The sequence below is a fragment of the Lepisma saccharinum genome, chromosome 3 (genome assembly GCF_977018435.1).
Source record: "Lepisma saccharinum chromosome 3, izLepSacc3.1, whole genome shotgun sequence".
Lineage (NCBI taxonomy): Eukaryota > Metazoa > Arthropoda > Insecta > Zygentoma > Lepismatidae > Lepisma > Lepisma saccharinum.
The window spans coordinates 96976316-96996101 of record NC_139231.1 but is presented as its reverse complement, the minus strand read 5'-3'; the positions used below and the strand labels follow the sequence as shown (position 1 = coordinate 96996101).

Here is a 19786-nt window from a genome sequence, read left to right as displayed (position 1 = left end):
CGCGACCGTTCGAAGCCCAAACTTCAAGCCGGGAAGATATACGGTCTGAACCAGTACCAACGAGAAGAGCTCTGTTCCCGCCTGAATATAAGAAACATTTCAAGAAGTTCTCCGGGGCCGACAGGATATTGCCGTCTGCCTTCATCGAGGAATTTGAAGCAACAGCCCGGGAGTTAGGACTTGCGGATGGGGAGCGATTACTCGTGCTGAAAGGCCTAATGCAAGATCGGGCAAAGAACTGGCTGGATCGGAATGAAAGACACTTTCATTCATACTCGGCGTTTAGGGAAGCGTTCTTGACACATTTTCAGCGCCCCATGCAAGTGGAAAGGATGCTTATCCAACTGAGGAACGAGAGGTACGACAGGAACGGGGGACTTACTTTTTCACAATATTTCTGGCGTAAGTTCAATGAGTTCCATTCTCTCCAGCCACAGATGACCACGTCGGAGATAATTGCGGCCCTAATTTATCATTACCCGCAAGAGATAAGACGGCATCTCAACGGGGCGTGCGTTTTCGATGCAGAAGCCATGTCGCTCACGCTCGAGAACCTAAACCAGTGCGAAGAGGAACGCGAGAGGACACGGAGTGACAGATGGAACAAAAGGAGGCGACCGGAGGATGAAGGAAACCGGGGAAAGAAGCACCCACGCGTCCATTTCGTCCATAGGAGGTACGATGGGCAGCAACGCGCTCCAGGAGCCGAAGTTCGCCAGTTTCGAGATGATCCGCCCTCGCCACGACAGAGACGCCAGTATCGGGGACAGAGACGTCGAGGTGGTCAGACTCGCGGTTCGCCGGGTCACCATGGCAACAGCAACGACAGCAACTTTTCCAACGGCCGAGTGAACAATGGTTATTATCAGCGTCACCCCGACAGTAGACCAGAGAGCCCGCGTTCTAACAATGGGCACACAAGGCGCAGCCCGCCGAGGGTTCAAAGGAGCCCGACGCTAAACGCGAACGGGCCGAATCCCAGCAACACGTCTCCACGGCCGGGGCCGTCAGGTCGCCAGCGCCGAAGGGAGGAATGGGATGGCGAAACATGGTTAAGCGACATCGCGCCATTTTAGAAGTATAAAATAACATTGCGCCATACCCAGAGTGTATAATATGTATATTTATTAAGTAAATTGGAGGTATCATTTATATCATGTGTTGTGTTATCGAACTGGTTGACTTTTCTCGTACAGGGTGTTAAAAAATTTGTAGTCAAAATTTCATACCCCAGAGTAGTAAAAAAATTTATTCGCCTACAGAATTTTTTGATCGGAAGGAGGGCGAGATGTCACGGTATCTAGTGACATGTGAAACGCAGTTCGATATAAATTATTTTTTGTTTATTGATTCATTTTATGCACAAACAAGAAAGTGTGAGGTTTGATTTTATTTTTGTGAATAAACTTGTATCCGAGCCAGACGTCGGGAGTTGAGAGATGGGGTTTTTCTTGAGTGACAGCCGCCGCCTAGAACATGACATATTTGCACCAACGCGGAGATAAGGAAAGATTATTTTCGCCGCTACCGGGCTTGAGTCGCAGCAGGCGTTCGAACCCATGTTCACGGATGACCAGGAAAACCAGCTGGAGCACAACTCTGCAAGGATCCAGGACGCGTCGCCGACCGCGCCTTTCAAGACAATGGACAGAGGTCATTTCCATCCCCTGAGAATGCGAAGCGAAGCCACCTTAGCGTGGGTTTCAACGGACGAATTTGAATCTCTTATATATATGCGGTGCTACCATCCCAGAAACAGTTTTTGACCCGGATTTCACAGAGAGAGCATCTCCGCGCTACACTCTCGCGTGATCATTGCTTTGTGTCCGTGAACTTTGTTTCCTTACGTACTGTGAGCAACTTGCAGATAGAGAGTTACCAGTGTGCGCCTTATTTTGGTGAAGATTACGCGGTGATTTGTTTTTGCCAAGCGTGGACTACATAAGGATGGAGGGCTAAAGAAGATAGAGAAGGGAGGCCGTCGCTTCCCTGACACCCGCAACGATGCATCGCCATCTTCCGACGAAGCCAGTCAGCCAACGCCAAAGACGACACCAAAGCCAACACTGCCCAAAGCCCGAAGGACGTTTTCAGAACGACGCCGATCGAAGCCCGTCACCGGAGAGAGAGATTGAAGGACGACTCCAGAACGACGCCGATCGAAGCCAGAGGGAGAGATTGAAGGACGACTCCAGAACGACGCTTCCAGAACGACGCCGAATCGAAGCCCGCCACCAGAGAGATTCCTGACCGCCGCGTGACCACGTACACCCGACGCTAGTGACGAGATGAACGCCCGAAGTTCTGAGGAGGTGCGAGTGCAACAGATCGTCGCAATTATTCATCGTCGCGATCGACCTTGGAGGACAATTTCGCCACAAAGGAACCGTGTGCAAGTCCCGCGTCCAGGAGAGATGAATGACCACGCCATGTAGCAGAGTCTGGTACAGTATACTTCAGAGGGTCTCATGTACATGTAAACGTGCGTCGTTAGTATCAACACCGTACAGTTAACGCCGAAGTCTCACTTATTCGCAAAGTTACTCAGGAAACCCCGAACCTAATCCCCGCGTCTGATAATTTTTGGTATTGTTATAAAAAAGGGTAATTTCATGTTCAGATGTTCTAATTTAATTGTCTGCATTCAGCGTTAGAAGCTCCATTTCATTTCTTTAATATTTAGTGTAAATTGTCAAAGTGTGCTCCATTTTTTTTGTGTAACCGACCGCCCCGTCGCGCCATTTAATTTGTCAATAGTTGACTGATGAGTCCTTTTTAATCGTGGAAAGCGTAGTTGTTTTTATTGCAAGGTCGTGCGCATGAAATAGTATTATTTGTTGCATAGTGGTTTTTAAGGTAATTTTTGCTCGCGCCGACGATTGATTAGTGTATTCCGGCAGCTGGAGCCAATTAAGTTTTTGCATCCCTATGTAATTGTGTAGTTGTTCTCATTGGACGAGAGAGGCTTATGTGTAATACCCCCGTCCGAGAAACTTAAATAATGTCGTGCTTACGACTCGATGCATACGTTCATTCGAACAAAAGATTTAACCACGCCGACCCAATTGTCTTAGTTAACCGCTTTCCGAGGGCTGGCACTTAAGTTAATTTAAAAGAGCACAGGAGCTGGCAGACAAATGCCCTAAATTCACATAAAGGTTTAAAAATTAAAAGGAATGATATGTTAATGAGATCCATGATTTGTATCCATACTTCACATGTAAAAATACCTCATGCGTGTGAAAGAGAGATAGAGTGAATGTTGTGAGAGTGAGGAGGCTTTGTAAACAGTTGTTGATTGCAATATTTTTTTGTTGTTACAATATATATTCACCTTTTTACCGTTCGTCAGTGTTGTTATTTGACGTTTTTCAGGTACCAGATATTATGCTATTAGTGTTTTATGATTGTTCGAATCTACATATCAAAGGTAAACAAAACAGTGTAACTTTTCAAGGTATTAATCTCCGCCTCGCAATAGTATGACAATAAACGACCGTCTCAGTACCGAACTTGATAACTGGACCGTGAGTCACGACCGGTTTCCCGTACACATAACGACGTTTGGCCCCGTGCCGGGGTATGATTGACACGTCATTTCGGGGACCGTGAGTGCACTCGTTACATCATCATTCATCCCCATCTTTGCAAATTAGCTAAAAGTGTCACAAGAAGCGAAGTAAAATAAAGCAAATCAATTAAAGTAAAGATCTACAGATCGACAAACAGCAGATATGGATCTGTGTGGATATTCGACTCTTGTTACGTTTCTCGAAAGAGAAATTACTCACTTCTCCCATTTTGTATGCACTAATGCCTACCGCCTGGCGGGCTGTGATGAAACTAAAACCAACAGAATGCCTACACACTCAACGTATACATTTCAGGTTGAAATACAAAAAGTCCGGTCACGTTATCTCTAATAGTGTGTCTATTAATAACGTTCAAAGACTACAGTAAAGTGACCCTCTGTGCTTTGCACCACGCCGTGAAGGTGTGTAGGGGTGTGGTGCTAGGGCCCCACACTTTCTTGACCACGGTCGAAGGTGGGGGTGATCAGCGTCACGCCCCTGGCCGCTTTTACCCCTCAGAGTTCCCTCCAATACCTCACTTTCTATGACGTTGGGTAGGCGCCGGAGCCGCTTGAACAGGTAGAAAAAATCCCGGTTCTCCCCCGGCGGGAATCGAACCTGGTGCTCTCGCATGGTAGTTAGACGTGTGTTTATGACTTATGTGCCTTTTCCCAAACACCCTATAATTATCCCAGGAATTTCTCCTTCGTCGCTTCGCCGCGCAATGGATGAACACACCCCCGGGAAGTGAAGAATTCCGCTTAGTGTGCTTCCGTTCCAATAGGCGCCCGGAGTTAGCAAATACTGGTTATTTTACTTTCAAATCTGCACTACACAGAGAGAAAACCGTGCGTCGTAAGTGCTCATGGGTCAAGCCGAACACGACCTTTGAAATAAACACTCCTGAGGCACTGGTCCTTCTATTGCAACCCGTTTACCTTGACTGGGGCATCCTACAAACAGCCGACCAACGTTGTCCATTACCTCTTCACCGCATCAGTCTGCACGTGGTCCCACGCTGAGTTACCGTCTTGCCTCACGTGGAGAACTTACTTGTAGATTAACCACAACAATAAACCAACAATGAAGCATCAAGGCATCGGCATCGCTGAGGCGACGAGAAGGATGTTAACATCGGGACGGCCATGGGCAAATGTAAATTGAAAATGGCCTGTGGAGATCAACATGTTGATTGAGAAGTCATAAGGAAGCGAAGAGGTAAAACAAGATTGACAGAGTCACAACATTGATGGACTGCGTCTCATTCTACTTCACTTCGAATAAAACATAGTGTAGCGTTTTTATAGCAAATTGCAACCCAAGTGTACTTAAAGCCACTAAAGCGTAGACTTTTGACTTGAGTCCACTTTGTACACAGAAGGGCTAATCGGGACTGGACCTATAGTTTAATGTGGGATCCGAACTACTATGTGCCTCCACAGGGTATCGATCCCGGGATCCCTTGATTACAAGGTGACGACATTATCATTACTGTCACGGGCTGCTAATTTAATAAATAACTAATTAACTCAACTGACTCAACTGAGCTGAGCTTAGCAACGCAACAACGAAGAATCTCTCGCCTCACCTGCTGGGCGAATTAAACATTACATGAAATATAATACGGTCAGGATAAGTGCCTAACAGTCGGAGTTACCGAGAATAAACCTAGGAGGATTTTAAATACCTGAAATGACGTTACATAATACTACGGTGTTTCTGAATATACACATATATTAAAGCACAGATAAAAACACAGTACATCTTGCCCTCTTTCACTCGATCTCACATTCATACTCTCATTCCATGGCATATGGCGACAATATGACAATTACAAAGGTTAGATTAATTACTACTTTGACCATACTCTTGTTATGTCTGGCTACATTGCCTTTTACCATTTATCGTTTAGGATTTTAAGCATAAAGTGAATAATTGTTCCTTGTGCGAACTCCTTCTATCTTTTCCGAAGGTATAAATATATTTCATGAACTATCGTTTGCGGCTAACATAAACTCTCATCTTTAACATTTGATTACTCCGCCGGAAAACAGATGTCTAGGGATGCCATAGCACTGATTTAAGTTAAGCAATGATTTGATTCACGCAGATTCGCGGTAGATAGTCGTCATCTTTCTCACACACGCACATGGTTGGATCTTACCTTCGCTGCATTCCCTCTGACCTGGGTTGGGTGAAAGTGGTCCTACAGTTTTGGAAGGCCTCCACGCTCCATTGTTGCACCTCGCGGTTATCCTGGTTGGCGAAAGTGGATCAGTCGGCAGCTCCATCTGCCCTCATCGGATCCTGGCTTCACTCGTTCACTGTCGACTCCATACGACAACTTGCGCAATAATAGGTCAGTTCTTCGCGGTCACTCGTAAGTACAGATACGTGACTTGGGCGATGAGACGAACATACGCGATGAGCCATTCGCGGTTTCACATGGATATCAAATGTTATTAACTTTCACTACTTAGGACGTTGTTTCGGACGATTGACACGGGTGGACGTGTCTGGCGTTATTCTCACATAACCACACGTATGTGCACGGATGCGTTGACGGCAAGGGGGAGTAACGACCCCCTGGTTCTATTCTGCTCTACTCCATGGCTCTGAAACACTCACTCGAGGAAAAACAAATCCAGACCTCGAGTCTGCTTGCAACTCGCAGCTCGGTCGCGCGTAGCTCACACTCCGGTGGCGATTGTAGGCAAACTGTGCAAAACTGTTTCAAATCATCCCTTTTATTCCAGATTTGAACGTAGTGACGCGCTACCCTCTATGATCAGGTGCTTGTTTATTGTTTCTGGTGCTTTGACCGTTGTCCTCCTATCCTGGTCAATGCTCACTCCGGTCCTTAACCTTTGGTAGCAGCCCCTCGCGCAGAGATTAGGCTAACTCTTCCTCCATTGTAGTCAGTCACGAAAAGCAAAGGCATCTCAGTAGGGTAGCTTCTCCCTTTCAATTCAGCGATGAATCTTTAATAATTCATAACTCCCGTAGTTCTGTTCTGATTAGGCTCAAATCTTGGAATCAGTACTTTCATGATGTGTTCTTCCGCTGGTTAAAATCTCATCCAATTCGGTCCATTGGTTTAGAAGTTGCCTTTTTCTTGTTATTCCCATAAGAATGCATGTAAATCCGAATTCGGACGAAAAACAGTGGTTGAGCAAGCTAGTGCTGGCTAAGACAGTTCGCTAGACACCTGTATTCGCGACGGATATTAATAATACCAATTGCAATTAATTCCTACTAACGGGCAATTAGATTAATTACTTGTCACTCAATATTTGACCGTTATATTACGCCATCGGAGAGAGTGATGGTGGGCACAGATCGGGACACAAACCCGGAATCTTCGTTGAAGAGATCGTGAATCGAGCACCCTACGTTCTCGACAAAAGGATACATTAGTAATTATTATACGGAGTACCTCATTTCAGACAGTCTGTTTTCTAGGAAAGCAAAGGAAACACTTTATTTTTGTTTCTCGTCATACCTCGCTTTTCTGCCTCTTAAAGTAAATCGTCACAATAAGAAAGAATGAAGATTAGATTAGATTGATGCAGGAACATAATAAAGAAACACTAATTCTCAAATCAGGACTCGATATGTAATTGTTGCGGGAAAGCAAACAAAAGTCTTGGTGATTGCATTTGAACCAAGGACATTCGAGTTTGAATATTGCGTTTACTTTATGCAAAGATAGGCTAATCGGGACATGATCTACAGATCAAAATAAGGACTGAACCACGATGTGCCTCCACTTAGTATCGAACCTGGGACCACTTGACTACAAGACGTCAATCTTACTAACACTACTCATCGTGGAGGATCCAAAGACATTTGAGAGTCCAAGCCTGCAGCAGTATGAATTTGTCTAATATGTCGTTCGGAACTATCAACGTCAGCAGAAACATTATTCAGAAGGGACAGAAACGACGGACTCAAATGGACAGGGCCCGTGTCTGTTCCTGCCGTTTCGCGCTTTCCTAATAGGGTTTCCTGAGAGCGGAACGCGGAAGTGGAGCAGTTTCCGCAGTGGACTCGGAGAAAACTGTTTGTCAGCCACAAATGCCAGGCAACAGAACCGCATCGACCACAGAGAAGTCCCCCGACGGTGTAGAATGTAAGTGAAGATTACCTCGGATAGATAGATATACGATGAGCGGCGTGGCATGCATTTAAGCATTGTCAGCAATACTTACGAGTAAAACTTATTTTATCCCGTGCGTAAGCTTGTAGAACGAAATTTAACGCATTAAAAATGTTATTCACCGTAGCTAGCTTGCCGTGGGCCTAGTATTTAGTAATGCCGCAGATGTCGTGGTAAGACACATCTAATTAACGCACGTGCCACTTCTGCCAGATACGATAACGACTATTGCTGGGCATGACTCATCGCACCAAACTCTAGGTTAGGGTTGTTAGGTTTGAATTTCTTAGCATAAATACACTGCATTTAGCCTAACAAAGTATTTAGCCTGATGTCAGAAAACGAAATACGGTGCTTGACCAAGAAGGGTTTGAGTTTGGTCCGATAAGCCAGACCCTTGTTCCCTGGTAGTCAGCGACACAAAAAGCAACCGGAGAACAGTGTCTGCTTCTGAATTACCACAATTCCATTTTTGGTCTCACTCATCGCACGCAAACCAGACACCTATAAGTCCCGGCGAGGCCCCGAAAAATTGCAATATATTTATGACAAAAGTACTAAACCTAACGAGCCTAGCGTAACAACGAAGGCTTTCCGCACTTGCGTCAGGACACGAAGGTGTCTGGTCTGCATGAGATGAGTGGCACCCTTTAATTTCTGAGAACAACGTAGGGATGGATGGATACAAGGGATCAAAAATAGCGATGGAAAATTTGCCTGCTGTTATCTTTGCCACCAACTGTACATGTTTAGGAAATTCTAAAATACAGTGGAAAGAGATTGATTCTTTCACGTCCCGGAATTTTATGAAGGCACATAGTGATTCGGGTTCCACTTAAATCCAGTCCAGATTAGCAGATTTGAGCATAAAGTGAACTTAAATCTTTAATAGTGAAAGAAACAGCACGATGATATATTGTGCAAGCACCACTTCGGGACACGAGATACACGATAGAAGCACAACAAGTACTTACGAGGTAAATGGGCACACAAACACTTCATCTCTATTAGACACTCAGAATCCAAACACGCCAGGCACGAACCCAGTACGACGAGCAACACAGCCGCGAGCACTTCGCGAACGATACAACCAACCCCTTCCCCATCCCATGCTCAATGGCTACAAAGCACGATTAACTTCTTGTTCGTCCGCTTCGAGGCGCTTAATGTCTTCTCGGCAACCCGTGCTTCTTCAAAGGCGTTCAAAGCACCTAACCGATTTATCTCCAGCTCACTTTCACCCAATCGTACATACCCTGTGAGGCAACTTAAACAATCAAAACATTTTTTTAAAATTTATCAGCTTGTTTTCAGCATCTGTTTCTCTGCTTTTGTTATTTACCACGCTTTTCTGCATCTTGAGACTAATCGGGGTTATGGAAATGAATGAAATTACATTGAACGTGTAGTAAAACACTCATGAGCAAGCCAGGACTCGAACCTGAAACCTTCGAGGCCAACACCGTAAATCTATGGATTTGTAATTTTTTTAACTTCCTAACTTTGCCCTCACCGACAAGATAATCTTAAGACGTAGAAAAGTACCGTCAAATGACCTCTACAGTTACAAATGAAGAGAAATTATCTTAATACCTTGATTTTGATCCATACTATATCACATCCATACTATATATATATATATATATATATATATATATTCGTATATTTTTTCTTCATTTTCCAAGTTCAAAGTTTCATGATGCCGATGAGTACCAATAGCGTGCAACGCATTTCCATACGTGGAGGCCCGGGTTCGATACCCGGTGGAGGCACATATTGGTTCTGATTCATCTTTAAACTGTAGGTCCAGTCCTGTACTGTGCATAAAGTGGACTTAAAACTCCAATTTAACCAATCAACTTACCGTACGGGGAGGTTATGTTTCTTTCCTTTTTACTAGTCAGTCCTGTATTTTGGATTGTTTTCCAGCGTTTAACATTCTTTTTTTTTTTAATGCCAAGCAAAAGTAGGGGTGTGTTCCAATAGATTCAAGCAAAGGTCCGATTCGATTCCGAATCACTTTAAATTGTAGGTCCACTCGCGCTCCTAGTGATAACTTCGTCGCCTTGTAATCAAGGGGACCCCGGATTCGATACCTGGTGGAGGCACGTAGTAGTTCAGACCGCACTTTAAACTGTAAGCCCAATCCCGATTAGCCATTCCGTACATAAAATGGACATAAAACAAGGAACTTGCTAAGGAAAAACCTTTCCCGTCGGTTTCTCAAGATCCAAACACTGAGACGGCAAGCGACATCAAACATTTTGCGATGGCAAGGTCATTTTGGACTCATAATGCTACTACATAACCTTGAGTTATAAACTGAGACAGGCAGTACCTGCTCAGCAACATAGCTCCACGTTGTACATGGAATTTTGTACAAATGGAAGGTTTATGTTTGATGTTATCAATTCTTCAACAAGACAAATTATTCGCAATGTCAACAGTTATCTCTTTGGTCAGTTCAAAGCTCGCTTGCCCCACCCTCTGACGACAGTTCAAGAAGTATAAGCTTGAATCTACGAGTACAGATTTTATCCTAAATGCCAGTCGAGTCCTGTCAATTTCCAGGGTTCAAGTCCTGGCCTGGGCAAGGTCGTTCTTTGTGAGTGTCCCTTCAGACATTTCGTCTAATAATCACACATCCTCTTCGTCACCATTAGTCAAAAGTGGTAGAAAGAAAACTGACGCTACATATCAAGAGTACAGATGGAATAAATAACTTTCCACTCAGTTGGGAGGAAGACTTTGGGGGGGGGGGGGGTCCTCCTTCTTACATGTGCCTTACACTTCATCAGCCCAGGTGTAGTGCAGATACATCCCCTGTCAAGCTGGAGCATGGAAATTGAATTGTTATCAAGCAAGTAGACTTCTACGCGAGGAAAGCGGTGTTCAAGTTAAGAAGATTCAACAAATGCCTGTCTGCTTCTTTAAGTTTTCATTTTATCGATTAACACGTACAACGTGTTCACACCGTACTGTTTTCACCACACCAGAAACTAGTGCAAATGGTGAAGACAACGAGTCCACTATATGACACCAAATCAACGAAATAGACGACTCGGTGTTTCACTTTGAACCAAGTGGACACGTGAGAGCGAAGAAAGTCAACAGGTACAGCGAAGTTGACGGGGCATGTGCAAGCGGGTCTCACTTTTCTCACAGTTCCCTTCGAATTGTGACGTCACGAAAATTGCCGTGTATTTATGCTAAGAAGCCTAAACTTAACATGACTAACTTAACAACTCAAGTAATCCACCCTTACGTCAGAATACGAACGACGAGGTTTGACCGAGAAAGGTGTTTGTGAAGTGTGCCGTCAGTTACACCCGTATAAAGTAGGTAGAGCGTGCCGGAAGCGCAGCGCCTCACAGTGAAAGAAAAACGAATTACTCAGACAGTCTGCAACGGTACCGAGGTGTCCTATGATCGTCGGCGTTTCTTCGTGTAGTAATGTCATTTACGATTCTGACTTGTATCTAATGGAGAGTTAAAAATATCATTTTACTGGACAGTAAACGTCATAGTGTTTTGTAGTTGGCTACCTGTGTTTTGCGGGGAGTAAGTATATAGTCTGAAGCAGTTAGTTGGACAACTTGTCAGATGGAACCGTAACATTTTGACGAATCTAGCAGACCTGATTTTGGTATCTAGAAGTAAATTTTGATTGAACTGTCTTCTTGGATGTCTCTTGAAGCAGGCCCACGCACTTTGGATAAGAGTTATTGAGTAAGTACTGTCTTTTTATTATTATTGTTAAGCCTTACGCAAAGATCTGTATCCTTGACCCCATGTAGCCTTCCGAGAAAGCGAGATATTTTCCATTATTTATGGAAAATGTTGTTTATGAACGTTTCACGGGTACCTTTGACCCTCTGTAGCCCCTGGAGAATGTGAAATATTTTGCATGGTTTATCAACATTTTGTTGTTCATGAACGTCTTCAGTTGATTTTAGCTCTCGGAAATGTGTTCTTGTGAAGTAAAGTACGTCTGTTACCTTAGCGTGTTACTTTACCGTGTAGCACCCAAAACGACTTTCCACAACAGCAGCTATAATTTTACGTACTTAGGTTAGGATTGGTACTGATAGTTATTTTCGACGTGTTCTTTCGCTATTTTAGTGTGCATACAAACAGTTTTTACTAACGAAAAGCGGCCAAAATACTCTGAAACTGCAGGTATTAACTACGTGGGCCATTCTTTAGTATCAAATATCTCATTTATTTGTGCTTTCATAGAGCTGGAACCACTTTTACATTACGTAAAACATTGCAATCTGTCGATTAAAAGAAAATTCGACTTACTTCTCGAGCGGGTACAGTGGGTAAACGGCCCCGTTTGCGTTGTGTTTAGCTCGTGGAAATGTGTTAATTTGAAGTAAAGTACGTCTTTTACCTTAACATGAAGCAGAATAACCCATAAGGGGTACGGCATCGATACCCAGTGTAGGTACACAGTGTGGTTCGGATCTCACTTTAAACTGTAGGTCAAGTCCAAGTTAACCTATATGTGCATAAAAATGGACTTAAAACACAACTCAAACAAACGAACAAAGAACAACCCGAAGGTTTCGCGCAACTGAATATAGTAGGCTACCTACACGACTTTCCACAACAGCAGCATCGCCAGCCCCGTGGCGGAGTGATTAGCATACCGCGCTACGATGCCAGGGGTCCCGGGTTCGAATACCGACCTGGGCATGGATGCTTGTGAGTGTCCATTCATCAATTTCATGAAACGATTTTACAATACCGGGAATTTCTCCATTTTGTTTGAAATTCGCACACTCACTAATTTTGGCCCCCTAATCACGAATCTGCAGTTAAAATTTGGCGCTCACACGTGGAAATAGCAAAATAATATCAATTAAGTTCGTATTTCCACAACCTCGATTTCCAAATTTCCCACCGATTCCGGGCTACCCCCCTGGGGTAATTTACCTACCGCCCCCAACCGCTAACGCGGCCCCGCCTCCGCTCCGGCTTCCCGGCTTTCTCTATAGAGTCCCTGTTAAAGACATGTTAGAAATTGGACGGATTCACCTGCCCCCAAATAAGCGACAAATTTAGACGTGAGCGCCAAATTTTAAGTGCAGATTCGTGATTACGAGGCCCAAATTAATAAGTATCCCAAATTTCAAAACAAATTGGATAAATTCCCTGTGTTGTTAAATTATACCTGAAAGAAGAAGGAAATGAAAACTTACGAAATCAAAATAGAAGTGAAAATTTCGTTAAGAGTGTTAGCTTTATTAGTGTTTAAAGTTTTACGTCGTCATTTTAGGAGTGTTTGGTTTGAAACCAATTCTCGACATTTTTATTAAGTCAGGAGTGCTAATTTTGATATTTGAAACGTTTTGTTTCGCTATTTGATTGTGTATACAACCGATTTTTACGAATAAAAAGCTGCGAAAGTACTGAAATATAAGGTTTTTACTTAACGCTGACCACATTTTGGAATCGAACATCTCAGTAAATTGTGTTTTCCGCACGCTGAAACTAATTTTATATTAATTAAAATATCGAAATCTGTCTATTAAAAAAAAAGGAGCGAGTGAAGAATATATAGAATGTCTCCAATTTCGATATAAGTGGATTTTTTTTTACAAGCTTAACTAAGCTTGCCTAACCTAACCTTACCGGAAATGGTTTGTGGGGCTATCCGTGAGTGGTTTGTGGGGTTACCCGTGCATGGTTCGGGGCAATATATATACACATAAGTGTACAATTTTTTCACGTGACCCCCGTTGGCGTTAACGCGAGCCTAACACTCAACGAGAGACCAGTCGAAAATGAGCGAATGGTTTGCTTTATTATACTTCCCTTCTCTGTCCCTTTTGGCTAACCGCAAAGGTGATAGTGACCCTCCGTACTCCCGAACTTTTTATTGAGTTGGAATGGAACGATTGTTATTCATATGAACGTTTCTTATTGCTTTTAGCGCGCGGAAATGCGTTATAAAAGAGTATTTGGCGATTTTATTAGGTATGATTTATGACGTCATGCACACGAGGAATGCCTACGTTGTTTGGTTCTTTTAACATAAATATCGTTGAAGTGGACGTCGCGAGTGGAAAGTGTGCTTGCTACCCAACATGTTGCCACGTTGTTCTACGATATTTCAATTTACGATTCCTTCAATGTTCACGTGTACATTCGTGAGTTGCCAAGAACAAGAAATGTATGAAGTGTAACAGATATTATTTTTTAAAAAAAATTACACTTTTTTTCATGGTGATGGTAATTACGCGTTATCCTTCGATATCCGCCATCGATTTCCTGCGTGTATGATGAAAATTTTCTTCAAATAAGTGGTCCGGGATGCAAATAATTGGACGTTCCGTGGTCACATTTCGAGGATAAATATCTCGTTTATTTGTGTTTTCCGCATGTTAAAATCACTTTCAGGCACCTTAAAACATCGAAATGTGCAGATTGGAAAGAAAAAAAGTTGGATTTTTCGAGGGGGTACGATCGGTCACCAGCCCGATCGCGAAGATTAGGTTGAATGGTAGTGAGATAGATGATGGTCATTCACAAATAAATTATGTGGACGACACAATACGAGCCCCACAAAGGATTATACTGAGAGTCCATACGCCAGAGCCTCGCTAGCCTACAAACTGCGAAACAGATAAGAGAGAGGGGTTTATAAATGGATATAGAAATGCATTTTCAACTCGAGAGAACAACGTTTGACAGAGTTGAAGTCCACCTTGTGCCCAGATAGATTAACACGACTGGACATATACAGTGTAAGCTGGGATTCGCACCACTATATTCTTCTTCCGGGGATCGAACCTGGAACCCCTTGATTACAACTCGAGACAGAGACACTGCAATGACCCTCCCCAGTCGTCATTAGCGTAAAGTGGCAGAGAAGCCATGTGAAATAGAGAAAAATGCAATTACAGACTCAAACGCGTGTCTCTTGAAGGCCACATAATAGTGCGTAGTGTTCCTACCATTCCCAGTGCAATTATAAAGGATTTCATAGAATATACATTGCGTTATATAATTACACCCACTGTTGGTTTCTGACAATCAATGCTAGTGTGAATTTCAGTCTTATATGATTGATTAATTTGCTTATTTTACTTCACTTTTTTTGCCACTTTTGGCTAATTTGCGAAGATGGGGATGAGTGACGACATGATGAAATTGATGAATGGACGCTTACAAACATCCATGCCCAGGCCGGGATTCGCACCCGGAACCCCTGGCGTCGTAGCGCCATGTGCTAACCACTCCACCACGGGGCCGGCTCAGTCTTATATGCAGTGGCGGATTAACAGCGTCTCAGTGGAGTGGGTTGGGTAGTGGAGTGGGTAGAGAATGAATGCCCTTTCTTCTTCAATCGAGTAGTGTTGGTTTTAGATGTCTCTGAAGAGGGTCTTTGCCCCCAATACTCCCTTTAGATCTCTTTGGGTCTGTTTTCCTCATGTATATCTTGCTTCCCTTCCACGCTATCTTTTTTGGGCTCATTTTATGTTACGTTCCTCGTAAGCAAGAGGTGTATAAAATTGACTTGAACAAACTTTATCGTGCTCTTTTCTTAGCGCGAATTTTCGTGTTTAGACATGGGCCGCTTGGGACTTCTCCGATGGCGTAATGGTAACGTCGTCGTCTTACAATCAAGGGATCCCCCGTTCGATAACCGGCCGAGGTACACAGTGATAATTATCCAGGCCTCTCCATGGAGTCCATTTTCAAATTACAAGTTTTGGAATTTCTCAGTTGACATGCACATAACTACTAGCTGCAGCTGGCTTCCATCTTGGGTTGGTGGAAATATCTCCTACGATTGTAAATCGCTAAGCGTGTCCGGCTGAAAAGTATAATAAAAGAAAATATCATTACTTGTAATATTGAACCAAGAACTCCTTAAGCCTTACCAGTTTGAAAGGTAATCTCAAAATGTTTTTCTTTTCTTTTTTTCGAGCTTGCAAGACGTCAGCACTCGTTGGATTGCGCGCGCGTGCATGAACTGAATTGAATTGAACAGTCGTAGCGTCTCCTTCTATCCCTTGGCCCTCTAGATCCCCGGACATTACTCCTCTTGATTTTGTTCTTTGGGGGTTTTGTAAAGTCCGAAGTGTACCAGACACGAGTTCGTGACCTTCCTGATCTACGACATCGCATTTGTGCTGCAATCCGAAATGTGACCAGTAATGTTGAACAACACATGGGCGGAGTTTGAATACAGATTGGACATCTGCAGAGCAACTAATGGTGCTCATATTGAGGTGTACTAGGTATGTAAAAAAAAAAACGATTTGAGTTACTTTATAAGTAGAAGAAAACTCTACGAAAATATCTTAATAAACTTAGAACTTATACAATTTTCTTTTAGTGTACTTTTAAGCCGGAAACACTGTATTTTGTGATGTGCATCAAAATAAATAGACATGATTTAAGTGACGTTAGAATATTGAATTCCGAACAGAAGTGAAATTAATATGTGCTCCTTATGTATCACAATATAATGTAGTGATCATTGAAAATTTCATTTCATTTCTTCATTAGTTCAACGCAAGACGAAGGTCCGCTTATGAAGAACATAAATAACCCTACTTCTTTCAAGTTGTCACTGCATGTGAGATATGCGTTTTGTGTGGAAAGATGAAACGATGAGTCATCTAGCGAAAAGTTTTTCGAATGTGATGTAGGAGCCTTCCATAATCTCATCTCAGAAGAACTTCATTAAATTCTAGCAACACGGCATTCCGCTGACAGTAATTTTGCATATCCTATGTAATTCACACATACATTTGTCTTTATTTTAAAAGTCATATCTTTTTCATCACCATGACATTCTTCATAAAGGTATTTGTTGACAAAATCCGAACTAGAGCACTACCCACATGTTTGTGGCATTTTTATTATTGTTCTTTGTATAGTTGACGCGTTTACTTGTTTAACGTGTAAGATCTGAAGCGAGATGCCGCCACGAACGTGGGTGGGGATAAACAGCAGGCGAGTTGTTTTCGTCCAATCACACTCAACCTTCAGCCAATGGGCTCAGCTGCTCGTCTACTCCACGTGGAGTCCTTGAGCCAATGGGCACAGCTGTCATTTTGCACGTCTAGTCCACGTGGAGTCTCAACCGTGCGGTGAATGTATTGTTGGAGCTGGTGGGCGCGCTCCGTCGACTTCAAAGCCAGCCGCTCGTTAACGTAGATAGCGCGTCGACTATACTTGAGAAGAGGGTTGGGTACATAATATATTACTAAGTTAGATAAATGCCCACGCTGAATGCCTAAATATTGTCATATATATATGACTTAGATATATTTCAGACCAGAGGGACACGCATAACTTGGACACGAGCCTTCAGAAATTAATGAAACTTTTCGTTCCAGAGTGACACGACAAGCTGCACGTGTCGCTCGGACTGGATAGTTTTCTCTTCGTGTCGCCTCGGTCTGTTCGTATCGCATGTATAACTAATGTTTTTCTACAAACTGAATGGGGTCCGTCTAGAAATATTACAACTGTTTAGAAAACTTTGCAGTGCACAATAAATGGTCGTGCTTAACACGTCACTCACTAAGTTCACTGAAGATTTATTACTGCTTTTTAGATATGAAATGGAGTGGATGGCTTAATATTAGACTTCCAAAGGGGGAAAGTGATCACTAGGGCCCGGGACTTTATGTTATAACATATCTTTTATTTGGCATCGGATCGATTATTGGGGTCAGATCTTTACATATCTGATGAATACGACCCGAAATAGACGAACTTGATGAGGCATATTTTGACATATTTTAGCAATATCGCGTTTATACAACATATTTCTTCAATGTTCTCCAAATGAGACAAATTTCTGTATAATGTTGTAATTATCTTGCATGTAATCGGTTATTTTATAATTTTTTCTTCATACATTCAGTGAAAATGTTCTCTGTCATTGTTGTCCGGCACGAGAATCACCGGACAGGAGATAAACAAACTTCAATTGTTGTAATTTACGCTTCTCACAACAATCAGTCAGGTTTATCAGAGCTGTAGTGAGCTGCCAATTGTGCTTTAGTTTCCAGAAATGAAATATTTTGAGTGTTTTCCCACTGCTTTCTTCTGTTAAATAAATTCTTACTTCATTTAATAACTCACCCTATAGTCGATCTTTCCTGGAAGATTCTGACATCTCATATAATGAGAAATTCGAGAGTACTGTTGTGCATATTTTTGCTTTACTGGGAATATTTCTGCCTTTTTCTGACATATTTGTAATTTTTCATGACATATTTTTCAATTTTTATGACATAATTACATACATATTTTGCAGTTTTATAGGACATAAAGTCCCGGGCCCTAGTGATCACCATTCACTTTTCCGTTAAATTGAAGATTTATTTTGTTTTAGACGGCAGGGGTAGCCACCCTCTTAATACGATGTTGGTTCACGTTGCCGCGTCATTATCTAGGTGTCCAGGGTTCGATACCCAGTCGAGGCACCTAATGTTTCGGATCCCACTTTAAACTGAGTGGACTTCACAACTTTGGTTCAAATTCAACATTGAGGTTTTATTGATGCTAGAAGTCAATTACGTAGTGGTAGCGCTGTTGCATTGTAATTATGGATTGTAAAAAGATGTTCTAACAATTGAGACGAGACTTTGGTAGGTTAGTAAAAAATCTGAATATCACTAAATTTACATTACGATGCTACATCTTCACCAAAACCATACAGATGTCTATTGCATATTTACATATATATGCTTGTAGTAATTACACAGTCAAGCAAGTAGAGGAGAAGGTCTAAATATGGGTGAAGGTTTAAATATGGGTTTTGGAGTTATCAGCGCTCCCGGGTGCTGCAGCCTGGCAGAGGCTATTGGAACTGGTTATCTGACAAGAGCAAAGGTTGCGGCGCCAATTTGCAAGAGGAAATGGTGGTTTGTTTCGGCCTTGGACGCTGTTATAGAATTACGACCTCCGAAAACTTTCTGCAGGTATGTTTTAACTCGGCGTTTTCTGAATTCTCATCTGCTTTATATAGGTTATGATATTAGCGGTACATGAAACAAATGTGGACTTTTATAATGTCATGATTTGTTTGTGAAATACGTACCACAGAGAGCGAAAATAAATTGAAGATGAAAAATAGCGCGATGGTCTAAATATGGGCTATTGTAATGCAATAATTTCGAAACAAACAGACTTACACGTACTAATCTCATGTGGACGTGTAGCGTAACTGTTTAATTTGTCGGGGGTAGGTGGCGCTGGCAATTTGCGCCGCGCATGCGCGAGTGTTGGAGCGATCACGCCAGTACAGCGGAAGACAGTCGAGTAGCAACAATGGCTGCGGTACGGTTATCATTTGTGGAACGCAAGACTGTATTGAAATGGTTCTGGAAGTATGAGAACATTCAAGAGGTTCAACGACAGTGGAAGAATGAGTTTGGAACACGGCCTCCAACACAACGAACAATAGCCCGTATTCGTAATAAGTTCGAATCCGACTGAACTGTTCATGATGTGCACAAGGCAAGATCCGGTCGACCACGAACAGCTAAAAGTCCAGAGTCCAGTGCTGCTGTGTTGCAACATTTCACCCGATCACCGCAAAAATCAGTGAACCAGGGAGCGCGCGAAAGTAGGGTGAGCCGGTCTAGCGTAAGACGCATTCTGAAGGGTGCATAGTGGAAAGTGTACATTCCAAGACTGCTACACGCGATCAACGAGGACGATCCGGATCGTAGGGTCGAATACTGCGAATGGTTTGAGCACATGGTTCGCGAGGATGGGGAATTTGCAGGGACAGTTGTGTGGTCTGACGAGGCGCAATTCAAACTTAACGGTACGGTGAACTGCCACAATTGTGTCTACTGGTCTCCCATCGATCCTCACGTTTATATGGTGAAGGCAGGGAATCTACCGGGGCTTAACGTGTGGCGTGGTCTGTCATCGCGTGGTTTGATTGGTCCCTTCTTCTTCGAGGGTACCGTAACCGGTGAGGTGTATCTCGAAATGCTTCAGTCAAGGATTCTGCCTGCCATCCGAACCCTATTTGGCGATGAAATGTTTTACCTGCAGCAAGATGGAG

At 43.0% G+C, this 19786-nt stretch overlaps 1 protein-coding gene across 4 annotated transcripts in view; it reads right to left on the bottom strand.

The window, feature by feature from the left end:
• side-IV (sidestep IV transmembrane protein) overlaps positions 1-19786 on the bottom strand; it is a 562494-nt gene that overhangs the window by 526297 nt on the left and 16411 nt on the right. Inside the window, exon 1 of one of the 4 annotated variants that reach the window (XM_083119013.1) lies at positions 8706-8762. The exons of the other annotated variants lie outside the window; for them this stretch is intronic. Coding sequence (XP_082975139.1) covers positions 8706-8733 — 28 coding nt within the window. The 5' untranslated portion in view covers positions 8734-8762. Of the gene's footprint in view, positions 1-8705; positions 8763-19786 lie in introns of those variants that run through there. 4 annotated transcript variants of the gene reach the window in all.